Source organism: Antechinus flavipes, chromosome 1, assembly GCF_016432865.1.
Source record: "Antechinus flavipes isolate AdamAnt ecotype Samford, QLD, Australia chromosome 1, AdamAnt_v2, whole genome shotgun sequence".
Lineage (NCBI taxonomy): Eukaryota > Metazoa > Chordata > Mammalia > Dasyuromorphia > Dasyuridae > Antechinus > Antechinus flavipes.
This window is the reverse complement of record NC_067398.1, coordinates 500,591,869-500,611,653: the sequence shown is the minus strand read 5'-3', so window position 1 is coordinate 500,611,653 and position 19,785 is coordinate 500,591,869. Positions and strand designations below refer to the sequence as shown.

Below are 19,785 nucleotides of genomic sequence, written 5' to 3'. Positions count from 1 at the left end.
AGACCATTTCTGAGTGTCCAAAATCCTCCTCCCTAGTCACCTCTCTTTTCCTTCTCTACTAGACTTTGTCTTTTCCTGTAAGAATGTAAGCTCTTAGGGCAGGGACTATTTTCCTCAGTGTTTCATACATAATAAGTACTTAATAATGCTTTTTCACCTATTCATTCTAAATAGAGTTGAGTGTCTTACATGTTTATCTTTTTTTTTTTTTTAATTTTTAATAGCTTTTTATTTACAAGTTATATGCATGGGTAATTTTACAGCATTGACAACTGCCAACCTTTTGTTCCAATTTTCCCCCTTCTTCCTCCAACCCTCTCCCCTAGATGGCAGGATGACTAATACATGTTAAATATATTAAAGTATAAATTAAATACAAAATAAGTACACATGCTTACATGTTTATTTAATTAGGTTTCTGATATTAAAAGTAGTAAGTTCTATTTTTACCCCAATTGGCTCATTAAACAACAAAAAAAACAAACATAAAAGTAGTAAGCCCACCTTCAAATCCCCAAAACATTTATTTAGGAACACTTCCCTCGCTCCCCCCGCATATACACACACAAAAATAAATACATATGTACATACATACAAATACACAGTTACATATGGGCTTATAGTCAAACAAATATACCTTCCATTTGGCATTAGAAAGATATTCTCATTAAAGAGTATAAGGTGAATTTGGACAGATGGTCTTTTTGAGTTTTTAGGTGAAGCTCTTTGGACCAGAGATTATATAGATTGGAGATCATTGGCTGAACAACTATATTAAATTGCTGTAAAGCTGAGTGTTTAAAATGCTCAAGGAGGTTATGACAATTCTCAATCAATTCTTTAAAACACTGCAGATTCACAGCTGATGAAACAAATACTTAAGTGCAATTACATTATTGCCTAATTTATAAATTAGATCTATATATGTTTTTTGTATTTGAACCATACTAATTTGGAGGAAGAGCAGTTAGTTCTTAGAATTATAAGTCTTCCACCAAAAGATTTTTGAATTATGATTCTTAATGGTTTAAGCCCCACTGGTATTTGTAGTGCCTAATACTATGCATACAGTGGACATATATAGAGATAATAAAGTAAAAATTCTAAATTAAATTATCATAAGTGAGAGAAGAAAAACTCTCTCCTGTTGGATTTCTGAAGGCCATCATACTGTACAGTTTCTCATTTGAATTAATTTTTATTATCAATACAAATACAAGCTTGGTCCTGCAATAGTATTTTGGAGGTCCATCAAGAATAAGGCGAGTTGAATCCTATACTGGCAGGTTAACATTTAGAAAATAAATTCTACAACAACTGTAAGATTACAGGTTGGTAAGTACAAACAGAAAAAGTAAAAATTCTAAACTATTCCATCCTTGCTGCATACTGACAATTGGCAGGAGGTACTTAAACAAATATTTAAATAAGTCATGAATGCTTTTTTTTTTTTTTTTAAAATAAAGACTTGGCATTGACCTCTCAAAAAGTGATAGTACAATAATTAGCAATTCTTCTTCATTCACTGGAAGAGATAAGTTTTTTTTTGTACTTGTCTACAATTTCTTTAATATTTCCCAAGAAATCTTCAGCAATGAGTTCTTCACATTCTCGGTCTAGTCTAACAATCTGATCCTCAAGATGTTTCTAGAAGAAAAAAAAAATTAAAATGGTCAGTTTATAATGATTTACTTCTAAAAGTTTGAGGTGGATTGATAAGTATTTATAAAGTGCCATTCTGTTAAAGGATACATATACAAGCAAAAGAAAATCTCTGCCCTCAGTTTATATTATAATGGGGGAAGAGAACACAGAAAAGGCAGGTGAAAAGAGAGGGGAAGGAAAAGTCTTAGCTTGGGAAATGGGAAAGAAGAGAGATGAAGCTATGGAGTAAAAAATCCAGTTGGGAGAGGAATGAAGTATAGCTGGCCTGGGTTTCTCTACAAAATAAAGGCCCTAGAAGGAAATCAGTTTTTGGTTTATTTCATCCCTTAAGATACACAAGCTATAGGAGTCTTAATGATAAATATTTCGTCTTGTATAAAAATCAGTTAAAACATGATCATTTTGTTTATTTGATCTTTGCTTGAAAACAAAATAGGAATGGAGAAGCTCCACTATCTTAAAAGCAGCTCAATTTCTAGGAATTTTAATGGATAATTCTACCTTCTATGGGTAAAGCAGAACAAGTCAGATCCTTCTTTCATGTAACAGCTCTTTAAATAAATGAATAGTGGACACAATCCTCATTTTTTCCCTGTCCCAGATGAAATATCTTTTACTTCTTCAAATGAGATTGAACAATATTCTTCATACGACCCTATGTGCCAAGAATTGTACATCATATTCCAGCTTTGGTTTGATTGCGACAGACAACAGAAAAATTATCTCTTCCCTAATCCCACATTCCATGCTATTTTAAAGCAATTTAAGATAAAATTTTTTGGGGGTTCCTTATTATACTTTTGCCTCGGTAAATTTTTAGTTTATTAAACCTTTCTGATTTTTTCAGAAGAATGCTTATTTAGCCATGCTTATTCCTATTTCTCTATTTGGGTTCACAAATGAGACTTTATTATATTCTTACTAGATTTAACTGTTTTTTTTTTCCATCCTATGTAGTGACAGCTATCCCCTTCCTAATGAAATAGGGATAAAGCCAAATTCCAAAACTATGTCATGAATACTTCTCTTTACAATCTCATAATGAATCATCAATGATAGTTCTTTGATGCCATCCGTTCAAGTCCTTCTGAACTCATTTAAGCATATGACTATTAGTAGATAGCTTTATATTTTTCCCACAAGAATAGTATTAGGGACTTTGCCAAAGGCTGCATTAAAATCTAAGTAAAATATATTTTCATTGTTAACAATTTTATCCTCAGTTTGTTCTTTCTCAACAAACTTAGGATATATAGAAAATCTCAAAAAGTTTGAAATTTACCACCTGGAACTTCAGCATTAATTAGTTTTTTTTTTTTTTTTAAATAACTTTTTATTGACAGAACCCATGCCAAGGTAATTTTTTACAACATTAAGTCTTGTACTCACTTCTGTTCCAATTTTTCCCTTCCCTCCTTCCACCCCCCTCCCCCAGATGGCAAGCAGTCCTTTACATGTTAAAAGGTTACAGTATATGCTAGATACAATATATGTGTGCAGAACTGAACAGTTCTCTTGTTGCAAAGAGAGAATTGGATTCAGAAGGTAAAAATAACCCGGGAAGAAAAACAAAAATGCAAGCAGTTTATAATCATTTCCCAGTGTTCTTTCTTTGGGTGTAGCTGCTTCTGCCCATCCTTGATCATTGAAACTGAATTAGCTCTCTTTATCGAAGAGATCCACTTCCATCAGAATACATCCTCATACAGTATAGTTCATGTTAAGTCTTGCCAGTCCTCTCTGTATTCATCCTTTCAGCATTAATTAGTAAAACATATATTAAAACCCAGTGATCTACTATGGCTATTTGGTGTTTTTGGTCCCTATTACTGTGTAGAGAGATTAGGTAATTTGATGTCTATAATATTTATGATTACAATTGATGTCACGGCCATATACATATTCTAATGTAGTGAAGAAAAAATTTTTTGTAGAATGTAAAAATTAGTTTTAAATGTTTTTAAAAATAGGAAAATAGAGCTTTAGTTAAAGGCATTTTAAATTTAGAGAAAGGTCAGTGTTTCCAATGAATTTTTACTTACTTCAACAGATCCAACATGGGTTGCAACCATTTCTAGGAGATGCTGCAAGTTATTGCTCACTTTTCGTCTTTCTTCAGTTGTCACTTGTAACACCAGCTGGTATCTATGGAGTAAAAATTTTGCTTAATTCATTTAAAAATTTTAAGTAGTTCCTTGGAGGTTATAAGAATGTAAATGGATGGGTAGAACCAACATAAAAATGATGCTACCTAAATTTAATTATCAGTCTTGTACCACAACACCTATATCTCAAATCTGTGAATCCCAAAAGAATATATTATAAAGTTAGAAAAAAATAATTAAAAATTAAAAGAATAAAAGGTCATGAATTTCAAGGTGTAAAAAGATAGCAATTAATATTTCCTTTTATTTTATTTTATTATTTTTACAAGGCAATTGAAATTAAGTGACTTGCTCAAGGTCACAGGGCTAGTAAGTATTAAATACTTCATAATATGAATATAATGGAATATTATTGTGCATAAGAAATGCTGAAATGGACAATTTCAGAGTGGAATGGGCCCCAAAAGGGTGCCTCTGTTTATATGAGGGACAAGGGAAGAAAAACAAGAAAAACAGATGCAGAGGGCTTGGGTTATAGTAAACAGCACTTGGCTAACCACACATCCAGGTGTAAGGAGCTTGAGTCCTAGTACACAGGATGCCAGGAAGCTTGAGTGCTGCTACATGTTTCTATTCCTTGTTTTTCTCAAAATCTGGCCAATGACTAAGAACCATGAAGAAGTGAAGAAGTAAACATCTCTCTGGAGACAGTAATTAATGAGCAAAGAATAAAATATCCTTCTTCTACCCATAGTTTTCCCTACAAAATACTCATCCTGGAGAACCTCCTAGAACAATCAGTCCCAATGCTGCTTGGTCCCATCCTGCTTTATAAGACAATAAAGTCTTTTCCTTTGAGAAAGCAATTAGTGTCCTGGTAATTCTTTCCTATCGAACCTGTTCTCCTACTATAAGAAGAAAACTGGGGAGACCTTTAGAAACTGGTGTAGAAAAAGCAGAACTAAAACAATTTAGATAATAATATTATAGAAAAAAAAACTTTGAAAGACTTTAGAATTCTCATCAATAAATCATGAGTCCAAAAGAATGAAGATTAAACATGTATGCCATTCACAGCTTGACAGAGAGGTAATGTACACTGTAGAAAGAGATATATGATTTCATACATGGCTTGTGTGGTAATTTGTTTTGTCAGACTATGTAGATATGAATTATTTTTCAGGTTTATTTTTATATTTTAATTTGTTTAGGTGAGGAGAGTAGTGGAACAGATTGCTAAAAAATAATTGTTCTTTGAAAAAAATGAAAGAGAAATATCAAAAACAGGTAGTGACATCTTCAAATAGCATTTCAAAAAATTATATAAATATTTACTTTTAAATATTTGATGCTATTAAAGAGAGGTGTGTGTATGTGTATTGTATGTGTATTCTGTGGTTACACATATATAAAATTGGTTTATTTGTGCAAAGCTTTTTATTTTTATATAATCAAAGTAACTAATTTTACATATAATTGATGATAAATACACCCCCTATCTATAGTTGGGAAAATTTATCAACAATTTTTGTTTTTACATCATAGTGATTTCCAGATTTTACCACTAAACCTCATAGTGAACCTTCCCTTGAAACAAAGAGTTAAATAAAATCAAATGATATAGACATATTTGACGTCACAATTTCTTTTAAACTTTTTAACAGTATGACTTTTTATATAAAAATTCATTTCATTTCTATTTGAATTGTGATATATGATGTGAACTCTAAATTTAATATTTGTCAGATTGCTAGTCAATTTTTCCAGAAGTTTTTGCCAAATAAAAAAGTCCTTTACCCATTATCAAAGAGTTGATTGCATAGCTGTTTTTTTATAAGTCTTGTTCATCTCTATTTCACTGACAAACTTTAAAAAAATTTTTAGTAATAAACACTTTTACAATTGCTTTTTCAGAAGATCCGGTAATAGAAAAGCCACTTCATTAGTATTCACTTTTTATCTTTTCCCTAGGTCTTCCTGACTTTTTGTACCCCTCCAAATTAATTTTTACTGTTTTGATTAATTCTATAAAGAACCTTCTATAGATTTATGTTTGGATAATAACATTATTTTAACTATGTTGATTAATTCTATAAAGAACCTTCTATAGATTTATGTTTGGATAATAACATTATTTTAACTATGTTGTTGTGGCCTTAGTAATGAACATGAAACCTTTCTCCATGAATTCAAGTCTTCTTATATGAATGTTGACATATTTTATCATTTCAAACTGTATTTCTTCATTTTCCCTTGTTTTTTATTTTTAAGTAACATACAGAGATGCTAATGATTGATAGGTAGGGATCGGAGGAATATGTCTGTGGGTATGGAATAAATTTTTTTGTACCTTGCCACTTTTGCTGAAATTATTAACTGTCCCAACTAATTTCTGTATTACTTTTCTAGGATTTGCTAAGTAAACCATTTCATATGTAAATAGAAGTAATTTTGTCTCCTTTGCTAATGCCTATCCTGTTTAACTTCTTTTCTTGATTTATTGATAAATCCATTTCTAGTAACAATAAATTTAAATAGTAATGATGACAGTGGCTATCCTCCCTTCCTCTTCATCTCATTGACAAAAGTTCTGGTTTTCTGCATTACAAATAATACTACTTCTTGGTTTTTTTTTTCCCCCTACAGTCTTGTTATAAGAGTTTATATATATATTTTTTCCTCACTTATATAGTCCTTTAAGGTTTGGAAAGGTATTTATAAACACTATCTCATGGGGCAGCTAGATGGCTAAGTGGATAGGGCATCAGCCCTGGAGTCAGGAGAAGTTGAGTTCAAATATTTTCAGACACTTATTAGCTATTTGACCCTGGATAAGTCACTTTCCCCCAACAACCTCAACAAACAAACAAGCCCCCCCAAACAAATACTATCTCATTTGCCTGTCATAACAACCCTGAGAGATAGATGTTATTAGTATTCCCATTTTACAGATGAGGAAACTGAGACTCTCTTCAACAATAAGAGGATCTAAATCAGTTCCAACTGATCAGTGATGAACAGAACCAGCTACACCCAGAGAAAGAACACTGGAAAATGAGTATGGACCACAACATAGCATTTCCACTCTTTTTTTTTATTGTTTGCTTGCATTTTTGTTTTTTCTTCTCAGGTTATTTTTACCTTTTTTTTAAATCTGATCTTTCTTTGTGCAGCAAGATAACTGTATAAAAATGTACACATATATTGTATTTAAGATATACTTTTAACATATTTAACATGTATGGGACTATCTGCCATCTAGGGGAGGGGATGGAGGAAAAGAGGGGAAAAGTTGAAACAGAAGGTTTTTTAAAAATTATTATATATTTTATTTTATAATAACTTTATATTGACAGAATCCATGCCAGGGTAATTTTTTTTAACAACATTATCCCTTGCATTCGCTTCTGTTCCGATTTTTCCCCTCCTTCCCTCCACCCTCTCCCCTAGATGGCAAGCAGTCCTATATATGTTAGATATGTTGCAGTATATCCTAGATACAATATATGTTTGCACAGGGAGAATTGGATTCAGAAGGTAAAAATAACTCGGGAAGAAAAACAAAAATGCCAATAGTTCACATTCATTTCCCAGTGTTCTTTCTTTGGATGTAGCTGCTTCTGTCCATCATTTATCAATTGAAACTGAGTTAGGTTTCTTTGTCAAAGAAATCCACTACCATCAGAATACATCCTCATATAATATCGTTGTTGAAGTGTATAATGATCTCCTGGTTCTGCTCATTTCACTTAGCATCAGTTCATGTAAGTCTCTCCAAGCCTCTCGAAACAGAAGTTTTTGCAAGGGTCAGTGTTGAAAAATTACGCACGGATATGTTTTGTGTATAAAAAGCTATAATTTAAACAAACAAACAAAAAAAGACAATAAAATATTTTAATTAAAAAAAAAAAGAAAAAAGAAAACATTAGAAACTGTTCTCCAGTTAACATTGCAGTTGCTGAGAAGATAAGTACAACTAAGAACATCTTGGGATTTAATCCCACAAGGGATGGAAGTCCTTAGGAAATGATAAAGGGTAGAGGGTAGAGGTCCAATATTTTGTCACAGAGATTGACAAGGCTCATGCAAACAAGTCTGAAAAGGACCTAAACTTACTACATGTAAAAACTACTCTAAAAATTAGATTTTTCAATGCAGCTTAAACACAAATTGATGCTAATATTTTGTTATTGAGAATCATTTTCCTAAGTTAAACATGGAAAGTTAGTGTCAATAAAAAAAGCATACAGATTTAAAAAATTGTATGGGTAAGGAAGGGGAGTGAGGTGAAGGAAGAGGCAATTAAAATTAAATCAGATTAGTTCTCACCTTTCAGCTTATATTGGAAAAAGAAAAATTAAAAAAACATTTAAAAAGCTGACAGCTGCAAATGGGAGACAGACTGAAATCCAAATAAGTTTTCATAGCCTAAGTCCCACTTCACTCCCATACAAACAAGCAAGAAACGACCAAAAGCCTTCTGGAAGTAGATTAAGGGTAGAAAGCTGGGTCCTCTCTCAGCAAGCCTGCATACACAGCTCTGCCTAAGCAGGCAAGGAATAGTTCCTTTCCTAGTCTGATATGGGAGTGAGATGCCTCATCTATTTATTACTTACAAGGTAGATTGAGTTTTTGTAGAAATTTTTAATTTTTGACAAACTTTTAATGCTATATACTTCTTGATGGCTTATGATCATCACCAATACTTTGCTTGTAGGTATCCGTATCTTAAGTGTAGGACTATTCGTCTTTGTACTCAGTGATCTGCCCCAGGCTTCTGAGCAGTTCTGAAACTTAGGACTACCTGTTTTACAGTTGTATAAATGTGGAAAAATGTGTCTAGGTTGTATATGAATCTTACATGACCTTCTCTGTATCCCACAGATATTTTAAACACTGATTCGGCTTCTAAATAGTTTCTATTGTTCATTTCTTTGATGGAAATAGAAGCAAGAACTGAAAGTTGAGAGATTACTTTAGATGAAGAACTGAAGAAAGAATTCCCATTGAATGATCTCAAATTTCTCAGTAAAATAGAAGGTGAAGTCTTCTATTGGAAAGAGAGAAGGAAGAGAAGAGGCAGAAAGCTTTAGAAAAGGATGTAGAAAAGCTTTTGTGGGGAGTGAGAAAGGGAAATAATTAGGAAAAAATAAAAGGATTATCTTGATGTAGTGAGGCCCCATATGAAACTGAGTAATATTTCATACTTCCGTCTTATTTCTGCCCTCTTAAGACTCCCTCCCTTGTTCCTTAGTAAAATTTGTTCAAAAACTACCTTTTACAGTAAGCCTTTCCTAATTCTCCTAATTGTCAATGCCTTCCCTCTTTGAAACAATCTTACATTTAGTTTTTTAGTTATATCTATTTGAATATCTACCTACTTATCTATCCCCCCCACCCAACCATTATCTTGCTCTGCCAGTAGATTTAAGCTCTTTGAGGACACAGAATGTTTTATTTTTGTTTTTGCATTTTCAGTGCTTAGCAATGACTGTTACCTATTGGGCATATGCTGTTTTGCCAGATACCTCCAGATGAATGGAACAGCCCAAAAAGGAGTTGATAGTGAATGACCTCAGTAAAGTAGGAGATGAAGTGTCCATTGACAGAAAAGAGGAAGAGACTGATTCCTTTTAGTGTTCTTATCTCAAATCTTATAGATGCCAGGTCCTTTATTATCTTTTATTATAATTCTAAAAATACTTTAGAAGACTTTGTGGCAAAATGCCCAGTTGTCTTCCAGCAGTGTAGTTCTATCCTTCTAGAGACTGATTTTTGTTCTTTATTCATTTTACTAGAATCTTTTTTGCTTATCTATTTTTTTTCAGCTTTTCTTTTAATATTGTTGAGGGTTTTTCCTTTTGAATGTATCATTACTTTCTCTACCACTTTGACAGAAAGGGCTGATTTAATTATAATTTTACTCAATAATTTTGTTTTAACTAAATGAAAAAATTATGCTTATATAACATTATCTAAGAAATAATTAGATATATTTTCCTGACAAATATCCTGATAGTAGTAAGTAGGAAAATCAGCCCAAATGCTAAATGGGTTTAATATTACCTTTTCAATATTTTGCTTGTTAGGTTCCTGCTCCCTGATCATATCCATGCTATTCACTAGTTTAGAAAGGTTTGAAATTTCATATAAATTTAAATCTTTATCTCAAAAAACTCATTTGAATAAAAGATGAACTTACTGCTGCTGAATGTCATCCAATTCACTCATGGCTTCATTGAGGCCTTCATTAACTCCACTTTCAAGTAAATGTTTATGTTTGTCCAGGGACTCCACCTCAATAGTACATTTTTTGTCTTTTTCTTCAGCTTCCTTCAAGGATAAATTATAGTATTTTAAGTTGGCAGACTTTTTACATATTTATTCTAATAATTTTTTAAAAAAAGATTAAAAGCTTATAGTAATAAAAAATATTTCTCTTGTGCCTACCCTGGTTAGGCGTAATACACAGACAGACAGACACACAGACAGACAAACACACACACACACACACTCTCTGATAATAATCTATCATGTGCTGAGTGAAATGAGCAGAACCAGGAGATCATTATATACCTCAACAATGATACTGTTTGAGGATGTATTCTGATGGAAGTGGATCTTTTTGATAAAGAGAGCCTTAATTGATCAAAGATGGACAGAAGCAGCTACACCCAGAGAAAGAACACTGGGAAATGAATATAAACTGCTTGCATTTTTGTTTTTCTTCCCAGGTTATTTATACCTTCTGAATTCAATTCTCCCTGTACAACAAGAAAGCTGTCCGGTTCTGCACAAATATATTGTATCCAGGATATACTGTAACCTATTCAACATGTAAAGGACTGCTTGCCATCTGGGGGAGAGGGTGGAGGGAGGGAGGGGAAAAATTGGAACAGAAGTGAGTGCAAGGGATAATGCTGTAAAAAATTACCCTGGCATGCGTTCTATCAATAAAAAGATATTAAAATTAAAAAAAAAATCTATCATGGCTATGCCTGCAATGCCCTTATGATACTATGACTGAATACATACTGGCTTTTATGAGCATATTTTCCAATATTCCATGTTGTATGTGCTCTTGCCTTCAATACTAAACCTTCTAGCTGTTAGATATTATTCCAAATTAGTATTAAAAATGAGAATATGAAAACACAATAGTATTTGGATGGCAATAACAACTGGGACAAAGAGCTTAGTTTTACCATCTATTTCTGTTAATTAAAGTAAACAAGAGGCTATATATTAATGTTTAGTCCCCAGCTTGGTGATGTTGCACCTGTGAAATATAAGACTTGTGAAAAGAAAAATATAATCAATATATTAGTGGTCTCTAATAAGGAAAAGTCTTTAATTTCATATGGAAAACATAACAAGGATGCCACTACAATAGATGGGCAAGTTTGGATGTGTTGGGATTTGCATTTCTGAAATGAAGAATTGCATTAAAGAGATCAAAGATCCATATGCATATATCTAGAAATAAAGAGATATGTACATATACTTATAACTGTATGCCTACATATAAATCTGTATCAATATCCATAGATATCAATATACAGATATAGATGGATGGAAAAGAAACATTTATTTATTTTTCATTTTCTTACCAGCCTCAGCTCCTTTAAATTTTTTTTTTAATGTTTTATTTTTCCAAATACATGCAAAAATAGCTCTTAACATTCACTTTTGGAAAACCTTGTATTCCAAATTTTTCTCCCTTTCCTGATCCCTCCTCAAGACAGCAAGCAATAGAATATAAGTTAAACATGAGCAATTCTAAACATATTTCCATATTCGGTATGCTGCCCACACACATGTCAAAAGGGAAAAAAGACACAAGAAAGAAAAAAGATGAAAATACTATATTTTGATTGACACTCAATCTCCATAGTTCTCTCTCTAGAAGTGGATGGTAGTTCCATCACAAGTCTATTGGAATTACCTTGAATCACCTCATTGTAACACATATTTAGATATCTATAGATATTTGTATCTTTAGACATAGAAAGATAGATGAAAAAATAACATATACTTACAATCCTTTTATTTTCTATCTTTGCTTTTCAAGTACTAAAATATATCTAACCAGTCAATTATAACCTAATTTTGAGTAACGGAAATTGAATCTATGATTCATTGATATGAAGAAACTTCCTCTACCCATTCAGAATTTTAGGGAATTGTCCAAAGCACCAAGAAATTACATGATTTGCTCAAGGTTACACAACTAGTATGTGGAAGAGGTGGGTCTAGAACTGAGGTCTGCCTGGTTCAAAGGTCAACTCTGTTTATGATGCCTCTGTTTTGACTTAACTCTCTCTAAACACTAATGTAACATTTATTCTTACCTCAATTTTTTGTTGTTTAAGATCTTTCAGTTTTTGAACTTCAATGTTTAACATTTTTGTACTTCTTTGCACTTCTATTACCATAGTGTTCACCTTGAAGAATAAAATCTCAGGTTTAAAAATCATCAGAAATACCACCAAAAAATGTTAACATTTTTTTTCTATGATTAGCCAGTTAACCAGACTATTTCTGTAAAAACACGACCATCTTGCCAATCTCCCTGGTTTGCTCTTGATTCTTTACTTTCCCTCATCTCATATATCCAACCAGTAATCAGACCTTGCCATTTCCAACACCAAAACATTTAGGATTAGAAGTAGAAAGGCTGCCTGAAGAGGTGTCTCAGTGGGGATTCCTTTTTAGGTACAAGTTTTTAGGTACAAGACTGCTCTGTCAAATTTTGTGATTTGTTTTCTTCACCCTTTGATCTGTCTTTTCCCTGGCTCCTAAACATGTAATTTTCTCTTCTGGGTTAAAAACTTCCAGTTTGTGAACTCTGATACTATCCTGCCTGTGCTTTTAAGGGTGGGAAATGAGACCTTCCAGAGCTGCGTAATGTCCTTCTTCTAAAATACCCAAGCTACGCTGATATCAGAGCTGCAATATTGCCCAGGTTACCTATTAGGAATGATTTGGGAATCCAATAGTATCATGGACTTACTCTTCTTGCTATGATCTTTTGCTAGAAATTCACTTATAACCGCTTAGGCTTTATCCTCTGTCTAGTTCTGATTTAGAGCTGTTGTGTGTAAAGTGAGGTGGTGGGAGGAACTGATGGCCTGAACTATTCTGGAGGTATCTATTCTCACCCCAGTATGAGGATCTCATTGGATAGCTATACTAATAGTAATGTTTTCTATGTCAATATGTAGATGGGCAGGGATCATTATATACTGGGTGAGGGTCACTCCTTCCCCCCCATATCTTTTGGAGCTTAACACTACTGATCTAAAACTAATTTATGGAAAAGATGATGATGTGCACTGGTGGAGTGTTTCTTGTCATTTATCAATGCCATCAAGGATATAGGTAAAAAAAAAAAAATCAGGATTAACTTATTTAATCACTAATTTAAAGCCTTTTCTATTTCTGAAACTGACCCGACATCTCAACCTCACAGACTTGTTGTAAGTAAAGCAGTTTGTGAAGCTTAAAGTAAAATACAGATATGAATTATTATTATTTCTCAAGTCTTATCTTCCTAACTTACTTGTTCTAGGGTCTCTTCTAAACCCATTTTTTTGTGTAGAAGTTTGCTTATTTCTTCTTCATATTGGTTCAAGTGTTCTTTAAGTGGAATCTGTAAAACACAGGAAAATGGTTTCTTTATGAAGCATGACTATAAAGGCATCAAAGAAATTTCATTTGTGGGATCCATGGCAATCAATGTCATTACTTTTGAGCGACATTATGTCTTTAAAAAAGCAGTTAATTAGGGCCATCTAGGTGGTGCAGTAGAGCATCAGCCCTGAATTAGGAGGACCTGAGTTCAAAAGTGACCCTAGACAAGTCACTTAACCACAGTTGCTTCGGGACGGGGAAAATTCAGTTAATGATTCAATATGCTAAATTACAGAAATGTGGCATATTATAATACCCTCTTAAGCTAATCAGATTAATTTAAAATCAAGTTCTTGATTTTTATCAATTTTTCTCAACTTGTTTATTTGAAACAATATATATTTGAATATATTTTAAAAAGATATGCTAAAAAGCCATCTAAACTTATATGCTTAGGATGAAAAGTGACCCACTCTATTTCTTCAGAAGAAATTTGTAACTAATGGTGTGAGAGTATATAAACTGAGAAAAAAGCACTCTAAACCAAACAGAAATTTAAAAACTTATTAATAACTAAGTAAAATTTTGATTTGAATAGTTATTGCTTTAATCCAAATAAACATTTCATACCAGAATCAGTCTATGCTAGTGTAGTATTTTTTGAATAAAGAATCAATATTCTTATAAATTAACCAAAATCTGCAAAGGAAAACATTATTTCGATATCATTCAAAAATAAATTTTTTGAATTCTTCATTTTTAAAAAAGAGTCATTATGAGCCTCAATTAAAAATATTTTTTAAAAGTTAGTACACAAAATTTAAAAATCTTATATGATATAAACAAGTATTAATACTCACATAGACTTGAGTTCTGTATTTGACAGGATAGTTTGTACCAGACTCAGGATTAAACTTAATTTCAAAGTCATAACCTTTGGAATTCTCTGCAGTCTTTGGAATGAGTTTTAATTTTCGAGCAAGTTTGTGATATTCTGCCAGTTGTGATTCAATCTAGAAATGAAGCAATAATATAACACAAAACAGCAAACTGCCAGTCTGTTACAAAGTTTGTAATTCAAATAAACAAACAAACAAGTCAGTAAAAATGGTACCAATTACAAAATATCCAAAGAAAGAATATACAATTGTTTAAAAACATTCGTGGATAATTTTTGCAACAATTAATAGCTAACAAATAAAGTCTTTTTTTTAGTTTGCTGTCTTACAATAGAAACTTCATCGACTATCTATAATGTATAAGCATTTATGTAATATTGAAGGATGCTAAAAAAAAAAAACATGCCAGAGAATTGTTTAGCCCCACATTTTCTTGTCTTAACAAAAGCAATAATTTGATGTAGCTAATTTTGCTTAATCATTGCTGCCTAATAAACTTATTTTACCTTTTGTGGAATTAACCCATTATTCAGAATATTGAACATGTTAAAGCAGATGAATGCATCATGTCAGGATTTAGGAACATAAGTCATAAAAGTGAATAGTTTTGTGATACCAAAGAATTGGAAACAAAGTAGATGCTCATCACTTGGGAATGGCTAAACAAGTTGTAGTTCATGAGAGTAATAGAATAATACTGTTCTATAAGAAATGACAATTTCAAAAAAAAAATGACAATACAAAGAAGCAATGAAAAACTTATATGAGCTGATGCAAAATGAAGTAGGCTGGGGCAAGAAAACACAGTAACTACAACAATGCAAATGGAAAGTACCACACACTAAAAACTTAAAAGGGAATGAAACAAAATTATATCAAGCATGACTTGGATGAAAAGATACCTCTAATCTCTTCCTCTGTAGAGACTGGAAGCCTGTAAGTGTTACATCTTGCCTATGTTTTCTGACTTTTTCAATGTATTCATCAGTTGTATTGCCTTTTTTTCCATATTCAAAAAAAAAAATACCATTTGTTATACAGAATGGCTCTCTCTGAGGAGGAGGGGGAAAAGATACTAAAGATGTCTATGGTGATGCAAGAAAAAGAAGCCATTAATAAAAATTTATATAAAAACAAAAAAAGGACTAGTTAGTACACTGTATTATAACAGTGATAATCTCAAAGGTTACTAAGCTTTATATGGCTTTTACACAAATTACATTTAGACTTCTGTATTGTTTTAATTGTTTGTCCAGTGACTTCCTTTGTGATAGCATACATAATTTGTCATCATTCTTAGCTTATAAAAATACATAAATCCAAAAATAAATAACCATTACAAAGAAACTTCACTTCTTAGTTCCCCTCTCAAGTGTGGAACTTGAAAAGTTGCCAACTGGGTCCCATATGGTTTGGGCACAGTACAACTCTTCTTTTATTCCCATCACAGATTGCATATTAGTCTTTACCTTCCATTACTTATGCCAAAATTGCCTTCTGCTAATCAAAATGCTCGATTGCTAAAATGTAATTGAGCTTAGGCTGATAGAATGATAGAATTTTCTTGCTAGAAGGGACATTAGTGATCACACAAACTAACTCTTTACTTTTATAAATGAGGATATTCAGGCCCAGAGAGGTTAACTTGAACAGAATCACACAGCTAATCTGAAACCAAAACAAGAACCCAGATGACCTTATTCCCAGTTCAATTATTATTAGTTCCTTATTACTCCTAGAGATACTTGCATTAAAAAAATAACTGTTACTTAAAGAAAACCAACAAAGAAAATAAATAATGTTAAACAGTATACAGATAGATGGTTTGAATAAGGAAAGATGCCGTCAGATATCTTAATGTAAATAATAATTTTTAAATTCCCCAATCTATCATAGATCCTAAAATCCATACACACTTGCCTGTGTACAAAGCACAACTGATTTACGTTTACACAGAATCCTTGATTATCAGGATTCCTATGGAATCTTTCAGTTCTGTTTTCTGTTACTTTTAAAGAAGTGAATAATATAATAATAGAAGCATTTAGGGGAAAATTAAAGTACAAAAGCAAAACCTGATATGAAATATCTTTAGAGAATAGAAATGGTTATAAAGATTCATCCACATAGACACTTTCTCATATTGTACAGAAACATATTTATACTAGAGGAAAATATATAAAATTAGGTATCAGGATCATCATAGACTCTAAGGACAAATAGCCTTAAGACACATTGCTAGACTTCTCGAGATGTCACAATCCAAATATTAACAATAATCATAATTACTACCTTTAGGCATCAAAGAAATAGGTATTATTCTACTTTTTTTTCTTTCCTATTTCATAAAGTTGGGTCATAATATAAAAAGTTTTCCAAAAAAAAAAAAAAGTTAAAAGTTTAAACATACAAAAAGCCCAAATATATAAAAAATTAAGTACTCCAACAGTGCTGAATAAATATGGTGTATAAAAAATTAAATTAAGTCATTTGTCAGAAAAAATACTTTTGGCTGTACAGAAGTCTGAGTTTTACTAATGTAAGAGTAGTGGTATACAACAGTTTAGGCTAAATGTAATTTTATATACTTTTATACTAAAAACTATATGTATATAACAAACTCACTTTAGTAGGTCAACATCTTTCCACTGGAAAGAACAATTTACCCTCTCAGGGCCCTTACTAATTAGCTGACAATTAGTAATAGTGTGACATACCGCTTCTTTGTTTCTCGCATATTTTAATTCTTCATTCCACAATTGTTTTTGTTCTGTTTCTAGTTCTGTGGTTAATTTTTTGATGGTTTGCTGGAATTCAGTTCTTTCATGGTGTATTCTTTCTATGTCAGCAATTGAATACTTCTGGATATCAATAATGTTTTGTAGCCGGGCATTCTCTTGCTTTACTGCTTCTAATTCCAGTTCTGCATTAAGGAAAATATTGGTTAATTTTCTAAGATTCACCAATTAATAATGTCACTACTTACTCAAATTGGCATAATTACTTAGAGATATCTACAAATATCTACAATTTCAAGCTGTATTTGCCACCCACCAACTAAAAAAGCAGAGTTTGATTTTGTTTTATGCATTAGCATATCTTCCTCATCACTTTAAGAATAACACCCCCCACCAGGGTTTATAACTAATTAATTATACTTGAAAGGCCACATGGTATGGTAGATTGGGAGCTGGTCTTAGATTCAGGAAAACCTGTGTTCAAAATATGCCTCTCTCACATACTTGCTTTGAGATCCCGAGCAAGTCACAACTTCATTTAACTTCTTAGTGTTCTTAATAACTTTCTAAGACTCTCTAAATTGCAACAAATGGGTCTATCCTATGCTCAAGGTGCTGGGGATAAAAAATAAGAAACAGTTTCTTCTCTGATGGGAGTTTATAATCTGCAGTACCATAACCTTCTGTATTAAGTCAAATAGTCTGTATATTCTTTTCACATTTAAATCCGAGAACTATTTCTTACTTCATTGGAATTTGCACTGATTGTTTAGGCAGCTACACCCTTGATTGACAATGTGTCAATTGATTAGGATTCATTTAGGTAACACAAGTTGTGTTCTCATTTACTTTTCAGTTTCTTGCAATCTGATCTCTCTTCTTTATTGAAATTATACCCTTCCATACCTCCATTACTACTATCATGGCTGTAGTCAAGGTGACTCTCCCCCTCCTTTTCCTCCCTCTTCCCCTACTTCCCCCACAATCTGGCTCCAATCTATTTCTAGATGTATTTCATATATCAATACCTTCCATAAATTTGTTTTTAATCAAATTGAGCTATCAGGTAGCATAGCAGATAGAGTAGTGGACCTACAATCAGGAAAATGTAAATTCAAATCTGACCTCAGATATTTTCTCCTTGACCTAGGAGCTATGGAATTTGGCCAATGTGTTCCTGGAGTTTTCACTGTGGGATCCCTTTCAGAAGGTGATAGTTTTTTTTTTGAGCTCTGCTAGAACTGCTTTCTGATCCTGAGACCTATTCACATTTTGCTTTGAGGCTTTGCATATAGCTCCTTTGATTTTGTTGTCTTCTGAGTTTGTGTTTTAATCTTTACTGTTCTGATAATAACTTTCTATCATCAGGATGTTTTTGGTTCTTTGTTCATTTTTCTAGCTTATTTCTTGACTTTTAACTTTACATTAAAGTTAGGTCCAGTTCCTCAGTGGAGAGGACACTACTGTAAGGTTTGAGGTTTTTGTGTTGCTGTTTTCAGAGCTGGTTCTGGGCTTTTACAAGTTTTCAGTTTCTCCAAGGTAGTATGACCTAAGGAGGGGTGTTTTTACTACTTGCCTGGACTGTGCACAGGTCTGTGAGCAACCATAAGCTGTCTTTTCTTTCTTATAAGTATGACCAGGGCTCCTGCTTCCCTGTGGGTTAGTGTGTTAGTGCAGTTTTTTGTTTTGGGATTCTGACTCAGAAGCATACATAGGCAATGAATGCAACAGAGTCCCATACACAGTGCCAGCAAAGGATCCCCTATAATTTTTTTCTGATCATTTCCCTGAGAGCTCTGGAAGCTGCTGCTTTGGATTCAATAACATGCTGGGACATGGCCTATGCTGGATTGTGTTCCACTCTTACTACAATGAAATAGACCTTTCTTGCTGATTATCTACATTCTCTTAGACTGGAAAAATGTTTTATTCCATCCTTTTGTTGGCTGCCACTCTAAGTTTCATTATGAGGCATTACTTTAAAGTTGTCTAGAGGGGAATTTGGGAGAGCTCAGTTAAGCCCCTGCCTATACTCTACCATCTTGGCTCTACCTCTGGTCTTTTTTGAAATTAAAGAGACTACTGAAAAGAAGATGGCAATTGGTAGAGCTGAAAATGTGTATTCAAAGCTTTCAGGTAGTAAAATCACATCAATTCCTTAATATTGATATGTATGACCTAAAATTGCTAACAATATGCCATGATGTTGACCTCTATGTATTCTGAGTAAAAATCAAACACTGGATCATATATTTATAACACAGGGGAACCAACAATAAGTTGGGTTCTTTTCTAATTTAAAGAAATTATTTATTGATATGGCATTTTTTAATATTAATTACATATATTGACACTTAGTAATGTTACCTATTATCTTGGTTCTTGTGAATAAATTTTATTCTTTGTCATTTCACAGCCTTGAGTAATTCAAATGATAAAATTTCTGGTTAAGTATTTAAAATGACTGAATATTTTAAAAATACCTTAAAAATAGAGTTGTTCTAAAAATAGAATTTAATAGAATTAAAGTGTTATTGATGTTGCTTAGTTGTTTTCAGTTATAAATAACTCTTTGTGACTCTTTTTGGGGTTTTCTTGGCAAAGATATTGGGGTGATTTGCCATTTCCTTCTCCATTCATTTTTACAAATGAGGAAACCGAGGCAAATAGGGTTAAGTGACTTACTAAGGTTCACAAAATCAGTATCTGAGACTGGGATTTCAACTCAGGCCTTCCTGACTCTAG

General features: G+C 32.5%; 1 protein-coding gene across 1 annotated transcript in view; it reads right to left on the bottom strand.

Annotated features, from left to right (window-relative positions):
• Window positions 1–385: 385 nt before the first annotated feature.
• Window positions 386–19,785, bottom strand: part of NDC80 (NDC80 kinetochore complex component) — a 38,343-nt gene continuing 18,943 nt past the window's right edge. The window contains exons 11-17 of the mRNA XM_051970384.1: window positions 17,020–17,225; window positions 14,264–14,416; window positions 13,333–13,422; window positions 12,122–12,214; window positions 9,973–10,103; window positions 3,708–3,810; window positions 386–1,647 (exon numbers count right to left, since the gene is read on the bottom strand). Of these exons, the coding sequence (XP_051826344.1) occupies window positions 1,519–1,647; window positions 3,708–3,810; window positions 9,973–10,103; window positions 12,122–12,214; window positions 13,333–13,422; window positions 14,264–14,416; window positions 17,020–17,225 (905 nt within the window). The 3' untranslated portion in view covers window positions 386–1,518. The remainder of the gene's footprint in view (window positions 1,648–3,707; window positions 3,811–9,972; window positions 10,104–12,121; window positions 12,215–13,332; window positions 13,423–14,263; window positions 14,417–17,019; window positions 17,226–19,785) is intronic.